At 56.1% G+C, this 25,835-nt stretch overlaps 2 protein-coding genes across 8 annotated transcripts; one reads left to right on the forward strand and one right to left on the reverse strand.

Moving 5' to 3' along the window:
• Window positions 1-441: 441 nt before the first annotated feature.
• Window positions 442-4,206, forward strand: HSD3B7 (hydroxy-delta-5-steroid dehydrogenase, 3 beta- and steroid delta-isomerase 7). 7 transcript variants are annotated; one of them, XM_060123390.1, is made up of 7 exons: window positions 442-603; window positions 959-1,145; window positions 1,362-1,517; window positions 1,816-1,924; window positions 2,056-2,101; window positions 2,455-2,617; window positions 3,148-3,710. In XM_060123390.1, exons 1-7 carry the CDS (start codon window positions 490-492, stop codon window positions 3,561-3,563), a joined length of 1,191 nt encoding a protein of 396 aa, XP_059979373.1. In that variant the 5' UTR covers window positions 442-489; the 3' UTR covers window positions 3,564-3,710. The 7 variants fall into 7 exon arrangements, with proteins under 7 accessions (XP_059979373.1, XP_059979374.1, XP_059979369.1 ...); XM_060123386.1 differs by having other exon boundaries at window positions 504-603; window positions 2,002-2,101; XM_060123388.1 differs by having other exon boundaries at window positions 505-603; window positions 974-1,145; window positions 2,002-2,101.
• A 3,325-nt stretch (window positions 4,207-7,531) lies between these two features.
• On the reverse strand, window positions 7,532-23,135 carry STX1B (syntaxin 1B). The gene is made up of 10 exons (XM_060123403.1): window positions 23,106-23,135; window positions 14,282-14,356; window positions 13,984-14,083; window positions 13,821-13,895; window positions 11,251-11,324; window positions 10,737-10,845; window positions 10,470-10,543; window positions 8,268-8,405; window positions 8,057-8,167; window positions 7,532-7,800 (listed from the first exon to the last, which is right to left on the reverse strand). Exons 1-10 carry the CDS (start codon window positions 23,133-23,135, stop codon window positions 7,720-7,722), a joined length of 867 nt encoding a protein of 288 aa, XP_059979386.1. The 3' UTR covers window positions 7,532-7,719.
• Between the last annotated feature and the right edge of the window lie 2,700 nt (window positions 23,136-25,835).

Below are 25,835 nucleotides of genomic sequence, written 5' to 3' on the forward strand. Positions count from 1 at the left end.
ATGGGGGTTGAGGACAGAGGGTGGGGCAGGTGAAGACAGGGAAATAGGTGGCCTGACGTTTGGGGTGGGTAGAGGGGCTTTTGGGCAAGATCCCAGACCTGCAGACTCAGCCACCATCACTCTGGGCCAGCAGACAGGCTGCAAGAGCCATCCAGAAATCCCCCGCCAAGGCCAGCCAGAGTGGGGCCAAGGTCAGGCCTCCCTTCCCTTCCCAGAACCACAGCTGCTGCTGGGCTTCTGGCCTGGGAAATCCAGCAAGAGGGAAAGGCTGATATCATGCACCGGGAGTGAGGTCACCCTGCCTGCTCCATTCTGTGGCTGAAAACCCTACTCGGCACCCACCCGGCAGGCTCTGGCTCCCCCACCCCTCTTGCCCAAGTTTTGCTGGAACCAGATGCCAGTGCAGCCCGGAGCGGCCACCAGAGGGTGCCCTGTGGCAAGAGTGTCGGGGGCGGAGAGGTGGAGGCTGGGCTGGTCTCTGTTGCTGGAATGGGCCGGGAGGGAGGAGGAGCAAGCGGAAGGGGACGGTGTGTCGCTGGCCCAGGAGCCTGTAGAAGACGGCCTCCGGTGGCCGGTTTGGGCGGCCTGGGACTGTGGCTGCAGGTAGGCAGTGGTGATGCCAGGGCCCGGGGGTCCCTTCCCCCAATCCCAGCTCTCTTCGCCTTCCTCTACTCTGCCTCCCCAGCTCCCTGCCAACCACCCTTCGTTTTCTGTCCCAGAACCTCTCCCTCCACCTCAAACCCTGACCCCTTCCTGCAGGCCAAGCCCTCCCCCTTATCTCAGTAACTGCAGCCGGCAGGGTCAGAGGGCAGGTAGCCTGGCCACTGCACCGACAGCTACAGCCTCCAGAAACAGCTCTGGCCTCTGGGTCACTGCTCCAGGCCACTCAGCCAGGGGCCCCTCCTAGGAGTCACGGGGCTGCTGGTGCTGGGGCAGTGTCTCAACCCAGGCGCGCCAGTGTCTCTTTCCCCAGCCAGGCATGGCAGACTCTGCACAAGCCCAGAAGCTGGTGTACCTGGTCACAGGTGGCTGTGGCTTCTTGGGGGAACATGTGGTCCGCATGCTGCTGCAGCAGGAACCCCAGCTCCGTGAGCTGCGCATCTTTGACCTACACCTGGGTCCCTGGCTGGAGGAGCTGAAGACAGGTGACTGGTGGGGACGGGGTGGGGGTGGGGGCGGAGGAGGGTGTGGACGCCCTTCCTTGTGGAAAAGATGATGCCTGTTATGTTCTCCAGTGTGAATGGATAGGATGAATGAGTCACACTGGGAAAGTGTGGTGCCCAAGGGTGTGGGCCGAACCCAGCATCTGGCTGACGGCCTCAGCTCTGACATTGCCTCTGGCTGCCCCTACCCACTCTCAGGGCCCGTGCAGGTGACTGCCATCCAGGGGGACGTGACCCAGGCCCACGAGGTGGCAGCAGCTGTGGCCGGAGCCCACGTGGTCATCCACACAGCTGGGCTGGTGGACGTGTTTGGGAAAACCAGTCCTGAGACCATCCATGAGGTCAACGTGCAGGGTGAGATGCTCCCTACCTGTTCTGACAATGTCCTCAATACCCCCTGGCACATGGCCTGATCTTGGTTGCTTGTTTCCTGCCCCCCTCTTTGACCTTGACCTCTGTGATTCTCCTGTGACAATCTGTCCTGTGGACACTTCTGCCCCTGTCATGGCAGGCCGGCCCTCACTGGCCTGCGGCGGTTCTCCCTGGGCCTGGGGAAAGAAGGCACGTGTCCTCATCCAGCTTTGGGATGGGGAGGGGAAAGACGCAGAGGGGGAGGAAGCTTCAGCTTGGATACACTCCTGCCTTCCCCCAGGCACGCGGAATGTGATTGAGGCGTGTGTGCAGACTGGAACACGCTTCCTGGTCTACACAAGCAGCATGGAAGTTGTGGGTCCCAACATCAAAGGCCAGCCCTTTTACAGGTGAGCTGAGCTTCCCCCAATACTTCAAGGGCCCCATCTCCCCTCAGCATTAAGAATCTTCCCTCTCCCCCGACTAGGGGCAATGAGAATACCCCATACGAAGCGGTACACAGACACCCCTATCCTTGCAGCAAGGCCCTAGCTGAGCAGCTCGTCCTGGAAGCCAATGGGAGGAAGGTGAGACTGGAGAAGATGAGATGTAGGAGACGGGGGCGGAAAGGGCTGCCAGGCAGAGGCAGAGCCAGGGCCTGTGGGCTCCTCTTTTTTTTTTCCTCTTTTGGCCGCACTGCACGGCATGCGGGATCTTAGTTCCCCCACCAGGGAATCGAACCCCAGCCCCCTGCGGTGGAAGGGCAGAGTCTTAACCACTGGACCACCAGGGCAGCCCCTGGTTTTTTGTTTGTTCATTTCTTACTGTGGGCTCCTTTGCATCCTGCCCTGGATTCCTTCCATCTCCAGCTTGAGGAGATCAGGGCAGAGGGCAAACCACCGGGTCCTAGGTCTTAGCAGTGCCTGCCTTTTGCCCCCAGGTCCTCGGGGGGTTGCCCCTCGTGACATGTGCCCTGCGTCCCACCGGTATCTACGGCGAAGGCCACCAGATCATGAGGGACTTCTACCACCAGGGCCTGCGCCTGGGGGGTCGGCTCTTCCGGGCCATTCCAGCCTCTGTGGAGCATGGCCGGGTCTACGTGGGTGAGGCCCGGGCTAGGCGTTGGGGGAGGCTAAAAAAACAGGGCAGGACCCACATGGTACTGGGGCAAGGGGGTGTTCTATACTCTGGCTAAAAAAGGATGGTCTATACATGGGCCAGAGCAGACTATGATATGTGGGCATCGTCTGCAGGGGCCACAGACAAAACAGTGTCCATGCCAGTTGGGAAGGCTGAGATCGATACCATGTCATAGGCTGAGGAAGGGGTTGCAGTTTTGTGAGCAGCATCTTCCCGGGAGAGGAGAGGGGGAGCATCTACCCAGGACTAACAGAAGAAGGAGTAGCAACCATATAGGCTGGCCTGGGAGAGTAAATTGCTACAGGGGCCTGGAAGAAGCAGCCTTCAGCAGGGCCATAGTTATGTGGGCAGCATCTACGTGGGCCCAAGGACGGGGTGGCTTGTCCATGCCCTGGCCCAGAATAGAGCAGTATCTACATGGTTGCAAGGGCATTCAAGGACATATCCACCCCTGGTTCTCTCCTCGGCACCCCCTCTCCCCCGCTACCCACAGGTAACGTGGCCTGGATGCACGTGCTGGTGGCCCGGGAGCTCCAGCACCGAGCTGCACTCATGGGTGGCCAGGTGTACTTCTGCTATGACAACTCACCCTACAAGAGCTATGAGGACTTCAACATGGAGTTCCTGGGCCCCTGTGGACTCCGGCTGGTGGGCACCCGCCCACTCTTGCCCTACTGGCTGCTGCTGTTTCTGGCTGCCCTCAATGTCCTGCTGCAGTGGCTGCTGCGGCCGCTGCTGCTCTATGCGCCCCTGCTCAACCCCTACACGCTGGCTATGGCCAACACCACCTTCACCGTCAGCACCGACAAGGCTCGGCGCCATTTTGGCTATGAGCCCCTGTTCTCCTGGGAGGAGAGCAGGACCCGCACCATCCGCTGGGTGCAGGCCGTGGAGGGCTCAGCCCAGTGATGGTGGAGCTGGGCCTGGAGGCCAGCATGGCACAGCCATCCAGGTCCAGAGCCCTCAGACCCTGGTGGGGAGGGAGGGCTACATTCTAGAGCCGGAGGAGGAGGGGTCTGGTGCCAGACTGGCTGTCCTAGAGCTCTCCACATTGTAATTCATGAGCCTTGAGCCTGTGTCCTAATACCCCTCAGTTCTAGGGCAGGGTTTTGGAGCAAGTGTGTCTTCACTCTCAACCCAGGCCTGACAGCTGGTTGGCGAGGGTCTGACTCCCCTGACGTTCTCCACGGTCCCATCCCATTTCTGGCTTTTCAAGCAGGAAGTGGGTAGAAGTTCCACAGGGCCTCGTGCTGGACCTCGGATATCCAGGTGTGATCCTCAGACCCGGGTTCAGAGTGAAGATGCTTTCTGGCTCCTCCCACCACCTTTGTCCCTCCTTGGGGTTCATAGTCCCATTATTTTAAAACATTTATTACCCTTGGACATTTATCTTTTTTTATCCTCTTCAACGAAGGCTGAGGAAATCTGTGTATTTTCACCTCTTGCCACCCCTCTACCCAAATCAGTTCCTGCAGCACTGTTTGATCTCTGCCTGAGGATGCCCCAGCAATGCTGTACCAGTCCAAGCCCTGGATTAAAGCTCCTTCTCCGAGCCTGTGTCCATCCACCTGTCCAGCTCCCACACCCGCCTCCCACCATGTCTCCCACTCCCCACGGCGCCCGTCCCGTGTGGGGACAGAAGGAAGTGAGCACACAGCACGCCCGCTGTTGGATTGGTTGCTATTTCTCCCGTCCCACGGGGCCCGACCCGGCCCGGGGTGGGGGTGAGGGGCTCTGGGGACAGGACATGCAGGGCTGGGAGGGGGGCAGAATTTTCCTGTGTTTTATCCATTTGCAACTTGGTCACCAATAGAGAGAAATGGGACTCTGAGGGCTAACAGGAGAGGGTGGCCTGGCTCTGGGCCCCCAGCCAGGTCCCAGGAGTCCTGTTCCCTCTGGGGAGGAGAGGGAAAGAGCTCTAGAAACCAACGGAGAAACAGAAGGGTCAGGGGCTCATGTCAGCAAACACGGCTATATCACGTGACACGCCAGCGACACAGAAACGCCAACGCACACGGCTGCACAGCAGGCGGGGTGGGGGAGGAGGGAGCCGGGGGCCACCCATCTTGTCCTCTGCGGGGCAGGCTGGGAATGGGGCAGGGTGAATGCATAGAACACATCATGTACGCACGCTCGAGGCGTGGCAAGAGCGCACATCAACCCACAGGCACATGGGACGGACACGCAGTGTGCTTCGTGAGAGGCAGGGGGAGGGAGAAAGGGGGAGGGGAAGCAGCGAGCCCTGGCCAGGTCCGGGACCACCCACGGGGCACACAGGGGCTTGATGGTTGTAGGTGCTTGGCGGGCGGGCAGCACACACTTGTCTGAGAACATGCAAAAGACACCAGCCCCCAGACAACATTCCAGGACACATACAGACACAGCAGCCAACAAGCAAACACATCATGTGATGTGTGGGACTTAGAGAAGCTGGGGCAGAACAGACCCTCAGGGATGCTCTGGTCCATCTGAGGCCCAGAGATGGGCAGCTACGGGCCTAATACCAGTCAATGAGGCGGTTGCATCACTCCAGCCATGGCTCCACCCTTCTCCTTGTGGCCCCAAGGCTGTGGGAATTCCAGAAACGCCTGGTATGAAAGGGTATCCTGGCTGGACCACAGGAAGGAAAAAGGCTGGGGTGGGGGGTGCTGGGGCCTGCTCTGATGTCCCCAAAGAAGCCTGAGTGGGAGCAGGAGGGCTGCAGTCAGATACGGGGGCAAACTTCCCGTCCTGACAAAGGGCACTGTGGGAACGGACAGCCCACCTTGGGGTTTACATACATATATATATATATATATATATGTATATATATGTATATATATATATTGGCCACACACAGGCAGGGCCCAGCCAGGTAGGAAAGAGGTTGGCTATCTGAGCTGAGGTGGGAGTGGGGTACTATGTTCCAGAAGGTCACATCTGCACTGTCTCTCTCTCACACATACACGCTTCACATGAAGAGGGACTCCAGGAAACGATCTGCACACACACCAAAGTCCACCCTGTGCACACGGATGTCGGACCCCAAGGCAGGGCGCATTTCTGTACTTGTGTGTTCAATCCTGTATATGTGGGTCTGTGTTCCTGGGCCAGTGGAGTGGGAGGCTTCTAACACTGTCCTTTGCCCACATACCTCCCACCTGCCACCCATCGCACAAACCCACTGATGCATATGTTGTCTACGCAGCAAGGGAGGAGCTGGCCTCTTCCTCACCGTCAGAAACTCAGGCCCGTGTCCCACCCTCAGTCTCAGCCTGCAGGGGAACAGATATTGGTGACATTTCAGCAGGACATGTGTCCAGGGCATGGGCCCCAGGACTTAGACCACTCCAGTACGTCGGAAATAAACAGTTCCCTAAATCCAAGGTTCCTGAGGCAAAGGCCAGAGCATCAGATGGGGCGGTGGGGACCATCGCTGGCCTCTCAGTTCTGAGGTTAGTGCTCAAGAAGGTTATTTCTGAGAGCCTGGGGCAGCCCTTGACATTCCCGTGATCAGTAATGTTTCCCATCAATAGCCCTTCCATCAATAGCCCTTGACATTCCCGTGATCAGTAATGTTTCCCATCAATAGCCCTTCCCATCAATAGGGAGGGAGGCATTCATGTGCAAACGAGCGCCCGCCTGCACAGGCACCGCGCCAGCGCCAGCATACGCCGGCTCCTGTGTGCATGTGTGTGCCTGGGTGTGGCCTCATCTGCCGGGGCGGGTGGGAGCACACTGAGGTGTCCCAGCTTCCACATGTACAGGCCTATCTGACCGAGAAAGATAAGCACGTGGGCATGTATGCACAGGGGATCCAACCACGCAGGGCAGGAAGCTGCAGTTGCACAATGTTGATGTAGCAGTGTGTGGCCACACCAGATAGCGGCCAGCAGCTCTGGGGAGAAAGGGAGGGGGCAAATAATCTGGATAGACAAACCTGGATGGGGCACAGGTCCTTGAAGGTAAACGTGTGTGTATAATACACAGGGGGATAGAAACACACTACGTAGAAATCCTCTACACACACACACACACACACACACACACACTCGCACAGGCGTACTCTAGATAGCGTAGAAATATAGATTTCTGTGCCCACCCAAAACAGATGTCCAGTGCAAAATGTGGAGGGCTCTGTCTCAGGAGAAGACCTACTGACACTTCAGGCACATCCTAGACACACACACACACACACACACACACACACGTCCCTCACATCACCTATTGGGGGAAATGCACATGGATATACAGGCCAAGCTAGGTTATTGACAGGTGTATTCTTCCACTCGCCTCGACTGAACTCCACACACACACACACATGTTCCCCAGGACATGTCAGTCCCGGGGTGACTAAGCCAGGAGGGTTTGCTCAACATCACGCTGGGGTGTCTGCCATGGCCTGTGTGTGTATTGTGCCTGGATCCTCTGGGAATGTTAGTGTGAGCCTCTGCACACTCACAACCTGCCCCATCTGTAGCAGACATGGGGGAGGGGGGGTGTCAGTGGAGGAGGTGCTGTTACATTGGATTTAAACACTCAAACACAAAATTCCATGTAGGCAAACTGTGTGTCCACGGATCTGTGGCGCCACACACACACAGACACACACACACACGGACACACACACACACCCCTATTCACAGAAGACAGAAGAGTGGGGCTTGATGGCTGCTGTGTCACACCCAGCCACAGTCTACACAACAACCCGGGGGAAGGGGGAAAGCTCAGACGACACACAGACTTGAGGTGGGGGCAGAGAGGGCGATTCGGTGCTTCTACACACGTCTACACACGTCCACACACACACGCTGGGGAGTCCACACGTCTCGAGCATGTGCCGGCGGCATGCATGTTGGTGTGCACGTGTAATCACGCCTGCTGCTATCTACGTGCGGGGGCGGGGGGTGGTCCATGGCGGGGGGGAGGTCCAGGGACTCCAGGGTCTGACAGGCGGTAAAGGTTGCGGGTGCTGCCCGGGTCTGTCTTGAGGGTGAGCCTGGAGCAGGGGATGGAGTGAAGGAGTGGTGGGGGTATTGCTCCCGATGTGGTGGGGAAGGGTCTGGGAGGGACAGGGGTGGGGGGCCTACAAGCCCAGCGTCCCCCCAATGGATGACGCCAAGACCACCCCCAGCACCACACAGCAAATGATGATCATGATTTTCTTCTGCAGGCAGGAAGGGCGAGAGGGAGGGAGGAGACAGAGAGACAGAGAGGTAAAGAGACACACAAACCGACAGACAGATGGGGAGGAGGGTGTGAGGAAAAAGAAGAGGGGAGAGAAAACAGAAAAAGGAAGAGGTCAGAACCAGAGATAAGGCCTCTCGCGGGATTTCATCACTCACCTCAGCCCTGGCCTGAGCCCAGCCCCGCCCGCTCGGCTCCAGCCCACCTGCTCCACAGGCCCGCCTGCCCCGGCTCACCCTCCGGGCCTTGCTCTGATATTTCACAGCTTTCTTGGTGTCAGACACGGCTCGCTCCACGTAGTCCACGGAATGTTCCACGTTGTACTCAATGCGGTCAATCATTTCGCCCTGCAGAGGATACATGCATAGGATGGGGTGGGAGCTGGGCTGGAAGAGGGGATCCCGGGGACCCGGTGAGGTTCCCCGAGGGCTGTGGCAGAGGCAGTACCTGGCTCTCCACAAGCATGGCCATGTCCACAAACATGTCGTGCAGCTCACGGATGCTGGTTTCCAGTTTGATGATCTCGTTGTGCCTTGTCTCGATTTCATTCAGCGCCTGCTTTGTCATCTGTGAGTCCATTTTGATCTAGGGTGAAAGGGGAGGGGCAGGGAGGAAGAGGGAGGAGAGCTGCAGACCACCCTTCACTCCCGGAAGAGCTTGGATTCTGCAGCCAGAGCATCTGGGTTCGAACCTGGCTGGCGTTTACTAGCTGTAACCATGGGCAAATTGTTTAACCTCTTCAGGCCTCAGTTTCCCCACCTAGAAAATGCAGATACTTCACACCTCACAAGGTTGTGCGAAGATTAAGTGAATGACTATGTGTGTATCAATTAGAATAGTACCTGACACACAGGAAGCACTAAAGAGACATCTGTTAAATTACAAGAAGGAAAACCTGCCCTGAGCCCGCCATCTCAGCCCAGGGCTGTCTCTATCACACACACCAGGGAGGCCCTGGGAAGGGAGACAGGGGTCCTGGACCCCTGTCAGGATTGGGGGCCACCATCTGGTCAAAGGCAGACAGGATAATGGAAGGGGACACAGCAGAGAGTGGAAGCGCAAAAGGAGGCCCAGATGAGAAGGCAGTGTGCCCTGGAGCCCCCATGATATGGGCCGGGGTAGAAATAATAAGGAAATGCTCTGCAGCCCTCAAGAGTCAGTGGGAGAGACTCTAACCCACAGTCAGATATATCTCCTCCCCACGGAAGCCAGACCACTCACTTTCCAAACCACTCACTGTTTAGACCACATCCAGACACTCTTCTGCTCTAAAGCCCTCCGAGGCTCCCCACCACCCACAGGCTCCACACCTTTACCTCAGCAGTCGAGGCCCCATCTCCCTTTCCGTCCTCATCTCCTCAGCAGTCGAGGCCCCATCTCCCTTTCCGTCCTCATCTCCTTAGCAGTCGAGGCCCCATCTCCCTTTCCGTCCTCATCTCCTTAGCAGTCGAGGCCCCATCTCCCTTTCCGTCCTCATCTCCTTAGCAGTCGAGGCCCCGTCTCCCTTTCCGTCCTCATCTCCCCAAATCCTAAGAGCCCAAATCATCCAATGGCTCTTTGGCAAGTGGTCCACTCTCTCTGTTTTTGTTCAGTCTGTCCCCTTTTTCTGGAATGTCCTTTGCCCATCTCCCCGTGTCCAAATGCTCCCTGTCTCTTAAGGCACACAACTCAATGCCACCTCCCCCAGGAAGCCTTTCCCGACCCTAGAAGTTAACTACTACCTTAGGGCCTGTCTGCATCTTGTTCAGCCCTCAGGCAAGGTACCGACCACCCTGCATCGTAATGATGGTGGGTTAACCGGCAGGGATCAGCTCTATCCCCTTAGAACCCCTCACCAGGTTTCCCTCCACTCTCAGACAGACTGACAGCCTGGGCAGAGCTGTTTGGGAGGGCTCCGGGCTAACTGGCCCATTATCAATTTGCTCAAAGCTAATTTAACAAAGATCAATTCTCTAAATAGCAATTTGCTGAAAACTGCTAGACAGTCATTGAATGTACTTTAACGCTGGTCTAGAAACCTAAACCAGAGTCATTCTGCCACCAGAAGCTGAAAGGGAGATAAAACCTGTCAGCCAGGGCGAAAGTCAAGAAAGAGAAAGAAGAACTACAGTTGGGGAAAGCCCATCTCTTTCACATATAAGATGACAAGCGCAGGGCAGTGTGCCAAACTTCAGCAAAACTGAAACTGATGTTTTAGAAAACCTTCAAAATGTAGGCAAATTAGTCACTTGGTGAAATGACCCGCATCACTAGGGAGAAGTGTATCTGAGCACTGAAGAGTCCTGACTGCGGATTCAGATCCTTGCTCTGCCTGTAGCTGTGTGACCTCGGCAAGTCATTTAACCTTTCTGGATCAGATTACCTCATCTGTGAAACACGACTCCCTCAGAGGCTTGTGGTGAGGATTAAATGAATTTAGTAGGTAAATGTAAATACATTCAGTGCTTAGAACGGTGCCTGGCACCTTACTGATTGCCATTTTTATGAGGGTACTTCCTGCTCTGCCCCCATGGAATTCCCCAGTTCCAGGTTCAGACTTCCCGATGCTTGTTATTTCACGGCGGACTTAGGACCTTGAGTTCAGCCTACGCTTGGAAAGGAAAGGCGAATGCTTTCCAAAAACAGACCCCACCCCCACGCGGGGCTCACATCGTCAGTGAAGATGGCCAACTTCCCACTCTCCAGCATGTCTTCCAGTTCTTCGTTGGTCGTGGTCCTTCCAGCTGTGGGGAGAAACGACTCGCTGCTCAGCGACTGGGCCAGCCTGGACACCTGAGGTGGTGGGATGTGGTAGGGACCCGGGAGCCAACCCTCCCATCCGGCCTCAGGCCACGAGTCCCCTCCACGGAGGGGAAGGGCCTGGAAGGAGTATGGGACAGGTCTGGGGAGTTTGCGGGGGGGAGATGTCACACGCACTGATCTCCAGCTGCCTCTGGATCCGGTCCTTGCAGCGGTCGCGGTACTTGGACTGGGTCGCGTTATATTCAGTCATTACCTCCACGAACTTCCGGGAGAGTGTGGAGTGCTGTGGTGGGGGGTACAGACACATCAGGAGGCAGGGAGCAGAGACCGTGGAGGGATGGAGTGGGCGGGAGGGGCTGAGTTAGCCTACGGCCCCTTCTTCAGCTCATGCCACGACCCCAAGCCCTCGCAAGTGTGCAGTCCCATACCCCAGCACCCCCATCCTACGCCCAAGCCAGCCAAGGCCGGGCTAGGGCACTGAGATGTAGCCGGGTTCCGACCTCCGCTGTAGTCCCGCCCCAAGCCCCGCCCCTGCCCAGGCTCCCCCTTGGCCACGCCCCACGCTAGTGCCTGCTCTGGCCCGCCCACGCCCAACAGGCAGGGCTCCAGCCTGGGCCCCTCCCCTGTCCGGTCCTGTGCGGTTTGGTCCCGGCCCCGACCCTGACCGTGCCTGGCCGCTGCCTCCTACCTGGGTCTTGCGGATGCGCAGGTCCGCAGAGGAACGATTCAGCCCCTCCTCCTGTTCAATGCTTTGCTCGATCGCTGCGGGAGAGAGGACGCAGTGACGGGAGGGCGAGAGACCCCGGCGCATGTGGGGCGGGGGTCTGGGACATATGAAGGGTGGACACCCCGAGGCAGGCCCCCCAGGCCCGTGAACGGATGTCATACTCAGGCGAGGGCAGACAGTAAAGAGTCTAGGGTGGGGAGGCAGGCGGCCAGCGGATAAAGGGACCAATGTTTGAGGGGGCCTGGAAACCAGGTAGGAGGGGATATCGAGGGTCAGTCGGTCACCAGACAGAAGGGGGCTATTTGTTCTGGTGGAAGGATTGCGTCTTGGAAAGTCCCACAGCTGTAACTCCTGCCCAGCCCCCCAGTCCACATCCCCTGTATGGGGGGCGGGAGAACTCTCTGCTTTTTGCAGCCTCAGAAAAGGGTCAGGAACTCACCCTGGGATTTATCTGGTGGAGGGCAAGCACTTTCAAGTGGGTCAGGTTCCAGTGGCTGCCCTTTCCTTGGAAAATTCTAGGGTAAGTGGATGGATGTTCCAACAGAGAAAATAGCTCCCCCCGCCTTACAAAGTGATCCCTGTCCCAGGAATCCCCACTTCTAAAGGATGTTCTGGAAAAGCACACAGATTAACTGGGATTACTGCTTCTAGATCATGCACTCCCCACACTTATTTAGAGTTTCTAAAAAAGAGCTTGAGGGTAAGATCTACTGTGCTCGGAAAATGCAGCAGGGATGAATCACCAGGCCCTCTCAGACCTGGAAGAGCCTCCGGGCCACTCCCGAGAACATTGCTTCTCCGTTCCTGGCAGCGGTGGAGGTACGGTGCTGGGTGGCACCCCAACGCTCCCCCACCAGCGATGGCGGGACAGGGACTGAGTGACAGCTCTGGCCCAGCTGTTATGGGAAAAGTCCAGAAACACACACCCAGGAATGTTGGAATCTCTGGCTCAGACTGGGACCCTGTTGTCAGACTTGGGGCTGGGGCCAAGCCCAGGAGGAAGGGATCCTTTACAGGGTCTTATTGACTTCTTACAGTAATCCTGGGAGTTCAGTCCAGGTTTCAGACTAGAAACTGAGGTTGAAATAGAGAAAACAACTCATTCAAGGTCAAACGCAATGCCGGAGCTCATGCCACCACAGAGCTGGAGAAAGATGGAGAAGATGATCTCTCTTTTTCTGGAGCTCTGGAGGGTCAGCTCCTCTGAGCCACTGCCACTTTTCCTAGCTTCTTTCTTGGTCTATTCCTGAACTCCTAAACCATACAGCCCTCCTCATGGTCTTATAAAGAGTGTTAATGTCAGAGCTCAATGGGCTCAAAGAAATTGCTGAGCCCAGGGATTTTTAAACTTGTGTCCCACGGAACCCTGATTCTGAGAAGGAACCTCAGAGGGGTCTGTTCCTGGGAGTGATGAGGAGGCTAGGCAGGTAGGGCTCTGGGTCTCCCAACCCCAGGTCAGCCAGAACAGCTTGACTTTTATGTGTTGTATGTATTGGAATTTGGGGTAAGATTTCACCTGGGAAAAAAAGATTTTGCTACCAAAAAACAAAAACAAACAACAACAACAAAAACATCTAGCTTTGAAATTGCTTTAGTAGCTCTTACTGTACTGATGAGGAACTGAGGGTAGGGTACTTGTCCAGAATGAGCTGGTGATGGAAGTGGGCTCCCTCTGTCTGGATTTGCAATCAGTGTGCTCCCAGTTTGGATCATTTTGCTTTCTAGCACGCTCTGCTGAGTGCAAAGTGCTTACAGATCAGCACTGGAGGCTCACATAAGGCCTCCTGTTGAGTCCAGGAGGGCACGGAGTCCCTGTCCTCATCTCTCTGGACCAAGGTCATTGTGCTCAGGGCCAGGCATCTGACATGACCCCTTTCCCCCAAAGCCCAGCAATGTGCCTCAAGGTGCTCGGCAAATGTTTTCTGATGCTGAATTACCATGAGCATACCAATTAGCATCATGGTAACACTGCTATTCCCCTGGCACCAGCAGACAAGGAGGTTCCCAACCCACAGTGATTTGGGGGAAGGTGGTTATTACCAGCACCCAAGTCCTTAAATTAGAGTGAATACATGAGCATTTGGCAAGTCCCTCCTGAAAGTTTGCCAGCCCCTGATGTCAGCCACACAGTCCAATCTGTCCTGCGCTAAGGATACCAATTCAGAAGCATTTGCTGAGCCCACCTACTGGGTGCTTAGCGCTATGTCCGGCAACTGTTCTGGAGAAATGAGGCCTTCATGAAATTAAACCCACCTGGAAGACTGTATTTTCCTGGTGGACCTTCCTGCTGATGGAACCAGCAGAGCTCAGATGCAATTTGGACAGAAAGCCTCCTCTCTGTCATTTCCCTGTCATGCCTATATCTTTCTCCAAGGCATCTGGAGCAAGTTGGGAAATCTCGGGTTTATGCTTTCTCAGTGTTTAAGAATCTGGCTCCTGGAAGTCTGTAGACACTCCTCACAGAGAGGCCTGTTTAGTCCAATGGAGGGCAGAGTTTTTTTCCTCCTTAGGCAGGGGATGGCATTCCTCACCTTTCAACTTGGATCGAACCTTGTTGGCCGTCTTCTTGATGTCTGCAGTGAGGTCCTCCAGCTCCTGTTTGGTCTCTGAGGGGAGGGGAGGGGTGGGTGAGATGTCTGGCTGGGACCCCAGACTCCTGCCCGCAGCCCCCAGCCACCCGGCAGCAGCACTTACTCTCATCCGGGTTGGGGGCGGCCAGGATGGCACTATGCTGTTTTTTCACTTGTTCCACATCCTCTGACAGCTTCTCAATGCAGCCCCGGATCTCTTCCACCTGGGGCAGCAAATCGGCTATACCCAGCCAAGTCGTCGGGCCAGACAAAGGGATTCAGGGGGCTCAGTCAGGGTTCAGGGAAACGGGCCAGACCCAGAGGGGTTGGTAAAAGGCCAAGGGGATGGAGGAGTAGAGAGCAGGGTGGGGGCCGGGGGCCGGGGAGAAGGAAGCTGTTGGCTGGGGGCCAGGTTCTGTTACCTGTTCAAAGAACTCATCCATGAAGTGGTCCCGGTCCACATGGACCACCTCCTCCTCATCATCGCTGTCTTTCGCCTGGGAGGCAAAGAAAGGCAGTCTGTGCGCAATCCCGATGCTCCCAGCTCTGGGCTCAGAGCGGGGGTCCTGGGAAGGGTCACATGCAGGGGGCCGGGGCACCAAGCCGTCACAACGAATCCTGGGTGTCTTGTGGCACAGAGTCCCGGAGGCCGGGTACCTGACAGCCCAAAGGACACCTTGGAGGGAATTAGCCAAAGGCACCGTTTCGAGGGTATGCGTGGTCCTGTGAGCGCAGTCACCCTGGAGGCGGGTGGCGCTCTGGACAGATGCTTTAACCAACCAGTATGGAAGTATTTCGATATTGTAACAACCAGCTAAATGTCAGCCTTGCGGTAATTGGCTCTGGGCTGCGAGAAGGGGTCTGGAATAGCGTCCCAGGAGCCTGACCCCCCCCCACCATCCCCCCAGCCGCTCCTGCCAGGCTTCAATTTGCTCCCTTCTCTTCCCCTCCAGCCTCCAACGCGACCAGCCACGTCCCCTAGTCCCCTATGCAAGGTCACTTCACTGCCAGCGGCAGGCGCCGAGTTAAGCAAGCAGTCGGCCAGGGGAGGGCTGGATGAGAGACACAGTCAGCACCCCGACCTCCCTCCTCCCACCCACTCTCTTCCCCTCCCCCCACTCTCCTCCGTGTATTCACTTGCTTTCATCCAGCCTCTTCCAACTTCACACCCACCTACTCTCACTTGCTTGGATTTCCCAGTTGCAACCTGCAGCTGCTCAGCCCTCCACCCCCAGGGCTCAGAGACACAAGGGATTTACCCACCCACACTGCCACTGCCGCCACCAGACAGGCCAGTGACATAGACAGAAGGGCTGACACACAAGGCACACAGAAATAGGCCCACTGACACCCACACAGACCCACAGCAAAGCTGCCTGCCGACACATGTGGACACACAGACGTGCAGCGGTCCCTCTGCCCCCAGGGACATTCGGGAGGGCCCTCTGGGGCTCTTCTCCCAGCCTCTCTGAGCATCCGGTCTGCACACTCACTCAGAGCTGGGAAGGAGGAAAGGGGGTTAGGAAGGGCTCCCCAGTGCTCCAAACTCCAGTCTCGAGACTCTGCTCGGGACAGAAGTCTGAGGGCAAAAGCTGAGCCCATCAAGCTTAATTACATCTGGGGCCCTAATCAGCCTCCACGGAAACTTAAAACAGTTCACCCTGGGCTTCCCTGGTGGCGCAGTGGTTGAGAGTCCGCCTGCCGATGCAGGGGACACGGGTTCGTGCCCTGGTCCGGGAGGATCCCGCATGCCGCGGAGCGGCTGTGCCCATGAGCCATGGCCGCTGAGCCTGCGCGTCCGGAGCCTGTGCTCCACAACGGGAGAGGCCACAACAGTGAGAGGCCAGCATACCGCAAACAAACAAACAAAACAGTTCACCCTGATTTCCAGAAAAAACCGAGCCAAAACTCAGACAGAATCTCATGACCAGAGTCTGAATGAAATCAAGATGGGATCCACACAGCGTCTAGCGCGGGGTATTGCCATTTGGGATCTAAAGAGAAGAGCTTGCACAGGGCCTCGACAGGGTCCGGGCAGATCGCAGACAGGACCTGACAGAAACCAGACAGCTCAGACCGAACCAGACTCCGCACAGACTGATGGCAGACAGCTCAGATCGAACCTAGACTGGGTCAGATGGGACCTAGATGTGATCTAGACAGCCAAGTGAACTTGGAATCAGAGAGGCCCGACAGCACCCCGAGGAAGCGTGAGCACAGAGACGTCCAGCTGGACCCTCTCGAAGGTACCCCAGCTTCCCACCCAAGTCCGGCTCAGATGGTCCCCAGGGATCCTCCCCTTGCCATGTTGGGGAATACCTTCAGCACTTCCATTTAAGCTCCAAATATCTCCCAGGAAAGGGAGGCTCTTCTTTCTCTGCCCACCAGTAAGACATGCCAGGCTGCAAGGAAGAGCCCAGACAGGAAGCCAGCTGTTCTAGCCTCCATTTGAGCTGCCCCCAGAAGGAGGGGTGGTACCAGGTGGGGCTTGGCGACCCTGATGGGACTTCTGGCTTCTCAAGCTTCCACCTGACCTGGAACCACACCAATAGACCTTGGCTCCATGAGGCTCTGGGATGCTCGGCTCATCTCTGAGGACCCACCGGCCTCCCATGACGTTCTAGCCTCAAAAAGCCAGTTGCCTCACGAGATTCCCCTTCCCCTAGAGCCAAGCTGCAGCTGCTCAGCCCTCCACCCCCCAGGGCTCAGAGACACACAAGGGATTTACCCACCCACACCGCCACCGCCGCCTCTGTCCCTTCTCTGCCTTCAAGCACTGGGCCCTCAGCTTGGCTGCCCACAGGTCATGAGGCCTCTCGCTGGCCCAGGTATCTGGGAACTTTCCTGTTCTCCCTTTCCCCTCCCCAGGCTGACTTTAGACTTCCTCAAGTCTCATTTCTCTCCCTCTCTCTTTTGGTTCCCAGGGCCAGATCCCTGATTCTGCCCTGGGGTGTCCCTGGTTGCCTGTTTACTTGCCCTTGAGAGAGGAGGAAAGGTAGAGTGCCCAAGGATGACTTAGTCGGTGTAATAATTACAGACAGCTGACAGCTAAAGTCCTCTCCAGTTGACAGACACTTTTACATCTATAATCTCTTCCGATCCTCACTACCATAGCCCTCGAGAAAAGCTGTCCCCATTTCAAGATGAGGGGAACAGGAGGTCTGAGGGGGAAGAGGAAATGGACTTGCTCAAGGGCACCCAGGCTGAAAGGGGCCAGGAAACCAGAGACATCTAAGACATGCCTCCTCCCATAGCCCCTCCTTTCTTTCTTTCTTTTTTTTTTTTTTTTTTCCCCCTTTGGCGTCACTGTGCAGCATGCGGGATCTTAGTTCCCTGACCAGGGACAAACCTGTGTCCCCTGCATTGGGAGCGTGGAGTCTTAACCACTGGACCACCAGGGAAGTCCCTCCCATAGTCCCTCCTGAGGCTTGAGACCAGGCTGCCTCCTACTGGCCACTCTGCCACCAGAGATTTCCCTTCTCAGGTCCCCTCCTGACAAGGCACAATCTGGGCGAGGCTCTGCGCCCCGAAAACCTAGCAAAATACTAGCGTGTGATAGCACCTTTGGCCTAGGTCTTGCATTCTTGTTATCTCATTTAATCTTCATTAAAACTCTGTAAGGACCATTGGTCAACATAACTATAATTGTGGAAAACATTTACACAGCATTTGATAACATGCTGGGCACCGTTCTAAAGCATACTGCGTTTATTTATCCATTTCATTCTTACAATAGCTGCCTTTTATAGATAGGGAAACTGAGTCACAGAGAGGCTAACGAACTTGCCCAGGTCAGCAGCTGGAAGGCCACATGCCTTCTTCCCTCTGAGTTTCAGTCTCTGCATTTGCTGAATGGCGAGAAAGTCCTCCCTAAATGGTGGGCAGAAGGAGCCAGTGAGACGAGGCAGTAAAAATGCCTGATGCTGCCTGAGAGAATAAGTGCTCAGGGAGGCTTGGCTGTTACCCACTGCCTCCCCCATGTTACAGATGAGGAAACCGCCTCAGAGAGGTTGTCTGACCCTGCCTAAGGCTTCACAGGAAATAAGGCCAGAGGTGGGACCTGAATTGTCCTGGTGCTAAAGCTCAGGCTCTTTCCCTTCTGTCTCTCTATTACTTCCTGGCCCCTGAAGAGTCTGCTCTGCTCCGTCCTCAGTACCACTGAACTCCTGTGGCTGGGACAGAAAACCAGTAAGACGTGCCAGGCTGCAAGGAAGAGCCCAGACAGGAAGCCAGCTGTTGTAGCCTCCATTTGACTTGCTGTGTGACTCTCAGACCCTCTCTGGGCCCCGGCTTATCTGTGAAATGCGTGGGCCCTCCCTGCTCTGAGGTGTGTGTTTCATAATGAGTACGGCCTCCATTTCTGGAAGAAGCTGGCCAGACTAAAAGAAAACAGGCTGAGGGCAAATGAGACTACCTCAGAAAAGATGACCAAATGTGCTCCCATCCACTATATGGACAATTCAAGCCTCAGTTTCCTCCTGTGCGAAATGAAGAAAGTAAGAATCATATATACCCAACAAGTAGGTAGCAATTACCATGCGTCGGGCTCTGTTACAAGTGCTTTGCATTTCTCGTTTAATCCTTACAGCCACTCACTCCATGAAGTAGACACTCTTCTTATTCCCATCTGATGGATGAGGCAGAAAGAGATTAAGTAATTTGCCTCTGATCATACAGCTGATGGGGTGCTGACACAATGGCGCTGGATTGGAACCCAGGCACGCCGCTCTTTACGGATTGCCAGCTCCTCAAGCGCTCAGGAGGATGAAATGGGAGACCGTGGAGGCCCTGGGCACCTTCTGGAACCGCCTTGAGGACAGGGGGCATCAGATCCAAGCCTCTAGCTTCAGTCCTTCCCCATCAGAGACACTGGAGGTCTTCATAGGAGTGTCAGTGGCGGGGAGACAACATAGACAGATGCGTGGATGGAGGGAGTGGGACAACGTGGGCCAGGAAGTCAACAGAGACAAACGAGAGGGTGACTAAAACAGAGGTGGAAAGAGACTGGAATTGGGTGATAGAAAAGTCAGAGTGGGGACTTCCCTGGCAGTCCAGTGGTTGGGAATCCATGCTTCCAATGCAGGGTCTGCGGGTTTGATCCCTGGTAGGGGAACTAAGATCCCAGCATGCCGCGTGGTGTGGCCAAAAAAAAAAAAAAGTCACAGAGTATGTGTGTGTGTGTGTGTGTGTGTGTGTGTGTGTGTGTGTGTGTGTGTGTAAATACATATGCATGCCCACGCATACAACACACACGTGCTGACACCTGCTTCTCAGGGGCATGAGCATCCTTTGATCTAGAGGCAGCAGCCTCTCTCCACCGCACCCCCTGCTTCTGTCCATCTGTCTCCCTGACCCAGGCCTCTGCGCACTCCCAGCATCCAGCCCAGTCCTCCCATCCCAACCTCTCTCCTCCGCCCTCCCTGCCTTCCCCGACCGACTCCCTTCCTCACCCTCCCTCTGCCCCACTGAGCCCTTCAGTCATCTGACAAATATCTCTGATCAGTGTCCAGTTCTCTTCTGGGTGCTGCGGAGAATACAATGGTGAACAAGACAGGAAGGGGTCCTGCCTCCAAGGAGCTGACATTCCAGCGGAGGGAGACAGACAATGGAAAATGAACAAGACAATTTCAGATGGTGCTACTTAGCAAGAGGGAGATAAAGCAGGAGGTGTGATAGAGAGAAATGGGCATCAGGGAGGGCCTTTCGGGAGGGCCTTGACATCTGAGCTAAGGCCTGAGGAGTTAACTGCACCACAATCTGGAGCACACAGAATTCAAGGCAGAGGGAACAGTGTCCAGGCAGAGAGAACAGCATTCAGAGGCACCAGCAAGTGCAAAGGCCCTCAAGCAGGGGGAACGTGATGTGTCTGAATGGCAGAAACAAGCCCCACGCAGCTGGGGGATACCAACCCATCACCCAGGGTTCTCCTGGTCCCTGCCGCTCTCCTCAAACATGAGGCCACCCTTTCCTTCTGCTTCAGGTCTGCATTTCTAAAGCGCCTATTGTGCCTATCCCATACCTGAGGGCTACACCTGGGACCCAGTCCCTGCCCTCAGGGTGCATGACTTGTCCTAGAACAGCCACCCTCAAATTCCAGCCTCCCTCACCTCAGGTCTCCCCCCACCCACTTCCCAGTCTCCCATCCACCCCCACCCCCGCCTTCCCACTCCACAGCTGCCTCTCAGGCTCCGGCCCACAACGCGTCCCCTTGTGGCTTCTCTCTCCCTGCAACCTTCCTCTCCACTTCACTTGCTCCCTTGCTCTCCTCTTCAGCCCCATCCCTGGACCCATTTCTTGGACCCTGGGACACCCATCCAGCCAACTGACTCCCCGTCGCAGCCTCCACTCCAGCCCAGTGCCTCCCAGTTGCTGACCAAAGGTGCCTGGTGAACTGGAAACAGAAAACCCTGGCTCAACACTGGCTCCACCATTAACAGCTGTATGACCTTGGGCAAGTCAGGTTACCGTTGTGGCCCTCAATTTACTCCAATAAATTAGGGGTCCCATCTTGCCCATCTCAGGGGGCTGATGTGAGACTCAAGAGAAATAAATGAGTCAGCTGTGGAATAACAAACACTCATGGAGCAATGCTGAGCACGAGGCCTCCTTCTAGGTGCTTCCAGCATAATTTCAATCCTCAGGACAGCCGTCTGAAGCAGGTCCCGTTATTACTCCCAATTCACACATGAAGAAAGTGAGGACCAGAGAGGTTAAGCAACTTACCCAAGGTCACACAGGAAGTAGCAAAGCTAGGATTTGAACCCAGACAGTCTGACTCCCAAATCTGTGCCCTTGACAGCTATGTGATGAACAGATGTGAGAACCCCTCGGGAACTCAAAGTACTGTTGAAAAAAGACAATCAGGCCCCCTGGGCTGACATCCCCGCCCATCACTGCCTTTCCATCCCTCTCAGCTTCTCAGAGACCCCTTTCCCAGGCCTCCCACACCCTGCCTAGTCTCTCCTGCCTCCCAGCCTCCTCATTCTCAACTCTGGCAGGGAGACCCCCGTACTCCCTGTATCTGGAAGCTTTTTTTCCGCCCCACACATGCCCTCCCAAATCTCCAGTTTCCCTAAGCCATGACTAACACCAGAGCCATCAGCATTCACTCAGCCCCCTCTGCCCCTCCACCCCACCTCCCACCTCCCCCATCTGCTGCCCCCAGCAGCCCCAGCAGACAGGATTCCTCCCCTCTGGGCAGGGGGTCCCTGATCCACTCAGATGAGAACTCCCATCCCCTGCCTTCCCTGCACCCCTGTCTTCGCCTTTTCCCTCCCCCTCTCTCTAATCACACCACAATTCCACCACCACCTCACCCTGACCCATTTTCCATTTCTTGGGATTTTGGAGTCATGGCATAGTCTTGGCTGCAGTGGATCTGGGTTCAAATCCGGACTACTCACTTGCTAGCTGTGTGACCTTGGGCAAGTTTCAACCACTGGGCCTCAGTTTCCTTCACTATAAAATGAAGTAGTTGCCCAGTCTCCCTACCTTACCAGGTGAGGATCTAATGAGATTATGGATGGCAACCTGCTTTGGATGAAAACGGGGACAGAAAGGGAATTAAGAGCACCAGCACTGGAGTCAGCCTGCCTGCTTGCCTTTAATTAGCTGTGTGACTTTGGTCAAGTTACTTAACCTCTCTGGGCCTCGGTTTTCTTATCTATAAAATGGGATAATACTAGTACCAGCCTCCTATGATTGCTGTGAGGATCGAAATGAGTATGTATAAAACACTTAGAACTGTCTGGCACATGAGTGCTGGTTATTTTTATCACCGTCATTTTCCTGATGCCTAAGCGTATATTCACTCAAAGTTTAATTTAAAAAAATAAACCTTCAAAATTCCCTCCCCCAACCACCAGTTCCTCCTTCCTTCCCACCTGCCAACCCACCTCTCCCAGAGACAAGTCACTTGCCTCTAAGCCCCTTCCTCTTGTCTTTCTGTGAGCAGGTTCCCCACCCCCAAATCCAGGGGGCTCTCCAAAGACAGAGCTTTTTACCCCCAGTATTGAGACTTCTCTTTCAAAGGCTAAAAAAGCAGAGACGCATATCAACTTTGCAGACGGGAAACCCAGATTCCTGTCTGATGTTCCCAGCCACTTGCCTGGTGACCTTGGGCAAGTTCCTGCCCATTGCTGAACCTCAATCTCCTCATCTGTCAAATGGGATAACAACCCCAGGGTAATAACCAATAGGCTCCTGGTGAAGTGTGTCAGGCTACATCAGTTGGGTCTAGTACTTTATTAACATAACCCCACAGCAGGCTGTCAGCTCTGCCTCCTCGGGGCCCCAGGTCATTTCTACAACCCTCCACCCCACCGCATCCCCCCAGTCCCAGAAGCCACTCTTAACAAGCCCCCACTCCCCAGCCCCTCCAAATGGCAGCCTTCACTGCAGACACCAGTGCCACCCTCCTCCCCCATCACCCAAACACAGCTAATTGCCTGGCCCGACTCCTGGAGCTGGGCCTCTTCAGGCCTGCAGACCAGAGGCCCACGCCAGCCCGCCCCTGTCAGCTTAGGATGCCCCAGTTCTCCCCAGTGGAGCCTGATCCCCGTCATACAGCCCAATTCCATGGCCCTGTGCATGGAACCTCCTCCCGGTCTCCCCTGCAACCCCCTCTCCCACCTCTGGGGTCACCCTATCTCAGGCCCCGGTCCTCTGGCTATCTCCTGAGGCCACTCCTTCCCTCCTTGTCTCTGAGAGGTGCCCCCTCCCCACGGAGAGCAACACACACACACACACACACACACACACACACACACACACGCTTCATTCACTGCCAGGTGCTGGCATCTCAGTCAGTCCCAACGTGTGTCCTTCCCCACAGCAGCCCCCAAATCTGGGTCTCGCTGGGCTCAGCCTGGCCCAGGAACTGCCCACATCCTTCTAATTCAGCAAATCTGCCCAGCGGATGACAGCACCCTCCAATTCTCTCCCACACTCACTCTTTTCCATCCCCAGATTAGACCCCAGGGTCCTCCTGGGAATGTAGGGTGTCCAGGGCCCCTGAGACCTCTCCTGCCCCCTTGTGTCTTAATGGCCTCCAACCCCTTCTAGCCACTGTCCCTAAAATGCAGGTTCATTGGAGACATCAGGTGCCTTCACATACTGGGGTGCCCCTGCCACCAACCTCCAGTCTCATCATCTGCCCCCACGTCCCAGCACCTCCCCCACTCCACCCCCACGCGCTCCCCAAATACTGGGGTCCCGCCCCCCCATTTTCCCCACCCCCAAGCTCACACTCCGCAGCTCCTGAGTCCGATCCTTCATCCTGCGACGGCTCCTCCTCCTCCTCCTCCTCCTCGTTCTCCTGCCTCTGCTTCTGCTCCCTGCCTCCTGCCTCGGTGCTGGAGTCCTGAGTCTGGGGGCGCCGGCGGGGGGGCGCCGAGGCCGCTGTAGGGGGGCCCGCGGGCGGGGGCGGGCTGAGGGGGGGCGGGCTGAGGGCCGGGCAGGGGCAGGGGCCTGGGCCTGGCTCGGCTCTGCCGGGTATGCGGTGGCGATGCGGCTGCGGCACAGGCTTGGATGGAGGGATGCGGGAGCTGAAGCGCGGGGGAGGGAGGAGGAGGGAGGTAAGGAGGAAGGGAGGGAGGGGGGAACCGGGAGGGGGCGGGGAGCAGGGGGCATGCGCAGCGCCCGGGGCTGGGGGCGCCTGGGGGTTGTAGTCCGGGGAGGGGGACCCAGGAGGGAGGGAGACTGGAGAGGCCTAGAGGGGGGTGGGGAAGGGCAGAGCCACAGAAGGAGGGAGAGATGCGGAGAGACGGAGGAGATGTGGCAGGAGGCACAGGGATGCTGCTGTGGGACGGGGGTGACGGTGGAATGGCAGAAAGAAGGGGTAAGGGAATGAATTAAGGGAATAGCCTGGGGAGAGGAGCTGTGGATCCCTTTACACCAGGAGATAGAGATAGATTTTATAGTTTGTGTTTGGGAGCATCTGTGTGAATCTGTGCACGACCACCTCTGTGTGTGTGTCCCTGCGGGAGGCTCTCTGGACACTAGAAATAGCAAGAGTGACCCTCTAGGTGGCTTCTGTGATGCAAGGAATCGGCCAAGCCTAGCTGAGAAGGACATGGGGCTTGTTTTTTTGCACAGCCTTCCCCACTCTAAGTGTGAGAGTCCCCGGAAAGTGCGGGTCACAGAGCTCTGCTTGTCTACCTCCAGGGACAGGGTGCTCACCACCTCCGGGGACCTCCTGGCCTATCTTTAGATGGCTCTGACTGTCAAAACAAAACTTGTCCTTATTGGGAGAGGAGTTCTGGTCCACCCGAGGGTCCAAGTACCCTGCATCCCTCTCCTTAATGCCTGCCTCACCTCTTCCCATCTCCACGTCTTAATGTCACATCAAGTCCTCTACCCCTGCAATGGGGCTTTGGCCTCTAACAGGCCTTGAACGTGCTTCTGCCAAGTTACCCAGTGACCTCCTCTATGCTGAATCCATGGACCACTTCCCAGGCCTTATCCTCAGTGATCGTGATCGGAGGATATACGACACTGATGACCCCTCTCTTCTTGAAATCCTTCCCATCTTAGCTCCCACCTGCCTCCTGCCTCCCACGCCTCCCCCTCCAAACTCTGGATGTTGTTTCCCAGCCTCATTCCAGACCGCCCACCCCCCTTTCTTCCACATCCCCGCAGCAGCAGGGTTTCCGGGCCCCCCTCCCAGTTTCTTTTCTTTTTTTTTTTTTTGCGGTACACGGGCCTCTCACTGTTGTGGCCTCTCCCGTTGCGGAGCACAGGCTCCGGACGCGTAGGCTCAGCGGCCATGGCTCACGGGCCCAGCCGCTCCGCGGCATGTGGGATCTTCCCGGACTGGGGCACAAACCCGCGTACCCTGCATCGGCAGATGGACTCTCAACCACTGCGCCACCAGGGAAGCCCTCTCTTCTTTTTATACCCTGTCACCTCCCCAGGTTCAGCCACGCCTACATGCCTGCAATATCCACATCTATACCTGCAAGCCAGGTCCTGCTCCTCAAGGGCAGTACCTGCTGTATGCCTGAGCACTGAGCTGAGCACCAAGAACAGAGACCAAAGATGCACTCGGACACATGTGGATCCATAACTATCGTGAGCGAGGCCAGGGCTTTGACGCTGACCACAAAGACTGTGGTGGCCTCACCTTCCCCCAAAGTGCTCTCCATCAAAGAGGGCATCTCCGTCCACCCAGTCACTCAAAGCACACAGAAAGCTGTCCTTGGCTCCCTCCCCCATCCAAAGAATGCTACCATGTTCCGAGCATCCACCAAGTCCCTGGTGCTCCACCGAGTAGCCCCCATAATCCTTCCAACCTCAGGACAGCTACTCCTATTATCCCAAGTGCCCAGATCAGGAAACAGGCTTGGAATGGTTAAATAACAGTTAGTAAAGGACAGGGCTGGGGCTCTTGCCTGCATTTTTTGATTACAAAGCTCATTCTCATAAGACCACAAGGTTCTAGCCCCTCCCTCAACTGCCAAATCCAGAGCTGTCTCCTGGGTCCCCTCCATCCCCACCACCCCTGGTCAGTCTAGGGGTGACTGACCTGGGCCATCAGAACAGCCTCCTTTTGGGGAATTCCCTGGCCATCCAGTGGTTGGTTAGGACTTGGCACTTTCACTGCCATGGCCCGGGGTTCAATCCCTGACTGGGGAACTAAGATTCTGCAAGCCGTGCGGCATGGCAAAGAAAGAAAGGAAAGGAAAGAAAGAAAAGAAAGGAAGGAAGGAAGGAAGGAAGGAAGGAAGGAAGGAAGGAAGGAAGGAAGGAAGGAAGGAAGGAGAGAGAGAGAGAGAAAGAAAGAAAGAAAGAAAGAACAGCCTCCTTTCTGGTCTTCCCGCCTGCAGTCCTTTTCCTTCACATCCAGTTTTCTACCCAGGTGCTAGTGTGATTACCCCCGAAAGAAATGAGATAAAATCAGTCCCCTACATCAACAAAGTCAATGCCCCACAACTTCCCGGATTACACTCAATCGCTGCTCTGGCATTTGGTCCCCAC

Source organism: Lagenorhynchus albirostris, chromosome 15 (genome assembly GCF_949774975.1).
Source record: "Lagenorhynchus albirostris chromosome 15, mLagAlb1.1, whole genome shotgun sequence".
Lineage (NCBI taxonomy): Eukaryota > Metazoa > Chordata > Mammalia > Artiodactyla > Delphinidae > Lagenorhynchus > Lagenorhynchus albirostris.

Excerpts from the sequence above, each read along its gene's own strand:
- HSD3B7 (XM_060123390.1), top strand. The coding sequence starts at position 490 with ATGGGCCGGGAGGGAGGAGGAGCAAGCGGAAGGGGACGGTGTGTCGCT. Across the intron at positions 1,146-1,361 it reads GCTGGAGGAGCTGAAGACAG|GGCCCGTGCAGGTGACTGCC; the intron begins GTGACTGGTGGG and ends ACCCACTCTCAG. Across the intron at positions 2,618-3,147 it reads GCATGGCCGGGTCTACGTGG|GTAACGTGGCCTGGATGCAC; the intron begins GTGAGGCCCGGG and ends CGCTACCCACAG.
- STX1B (XM_060123403.1), bottom strand. The coding sequence starts at position 23,135 with ATGAAGGATCGGACTCAGGAGCTGCGGAGT. Across the intron at positions 8,406-10,469 it reads TGGCCATCTTCACTGACGAT|ATCAAAATGGACTCACAGAT; the intron begins GTGAGCCCCGCG and ends CTTTCACCCTAG. Across the intron at positions 8,168-8,267 it reads CCATGCTTGTGGAGAGCCAG|GGCGAAATGATTGACCGCAT; the intron begins GTACTGCCTCTG and ends TATCCTCTGCAG.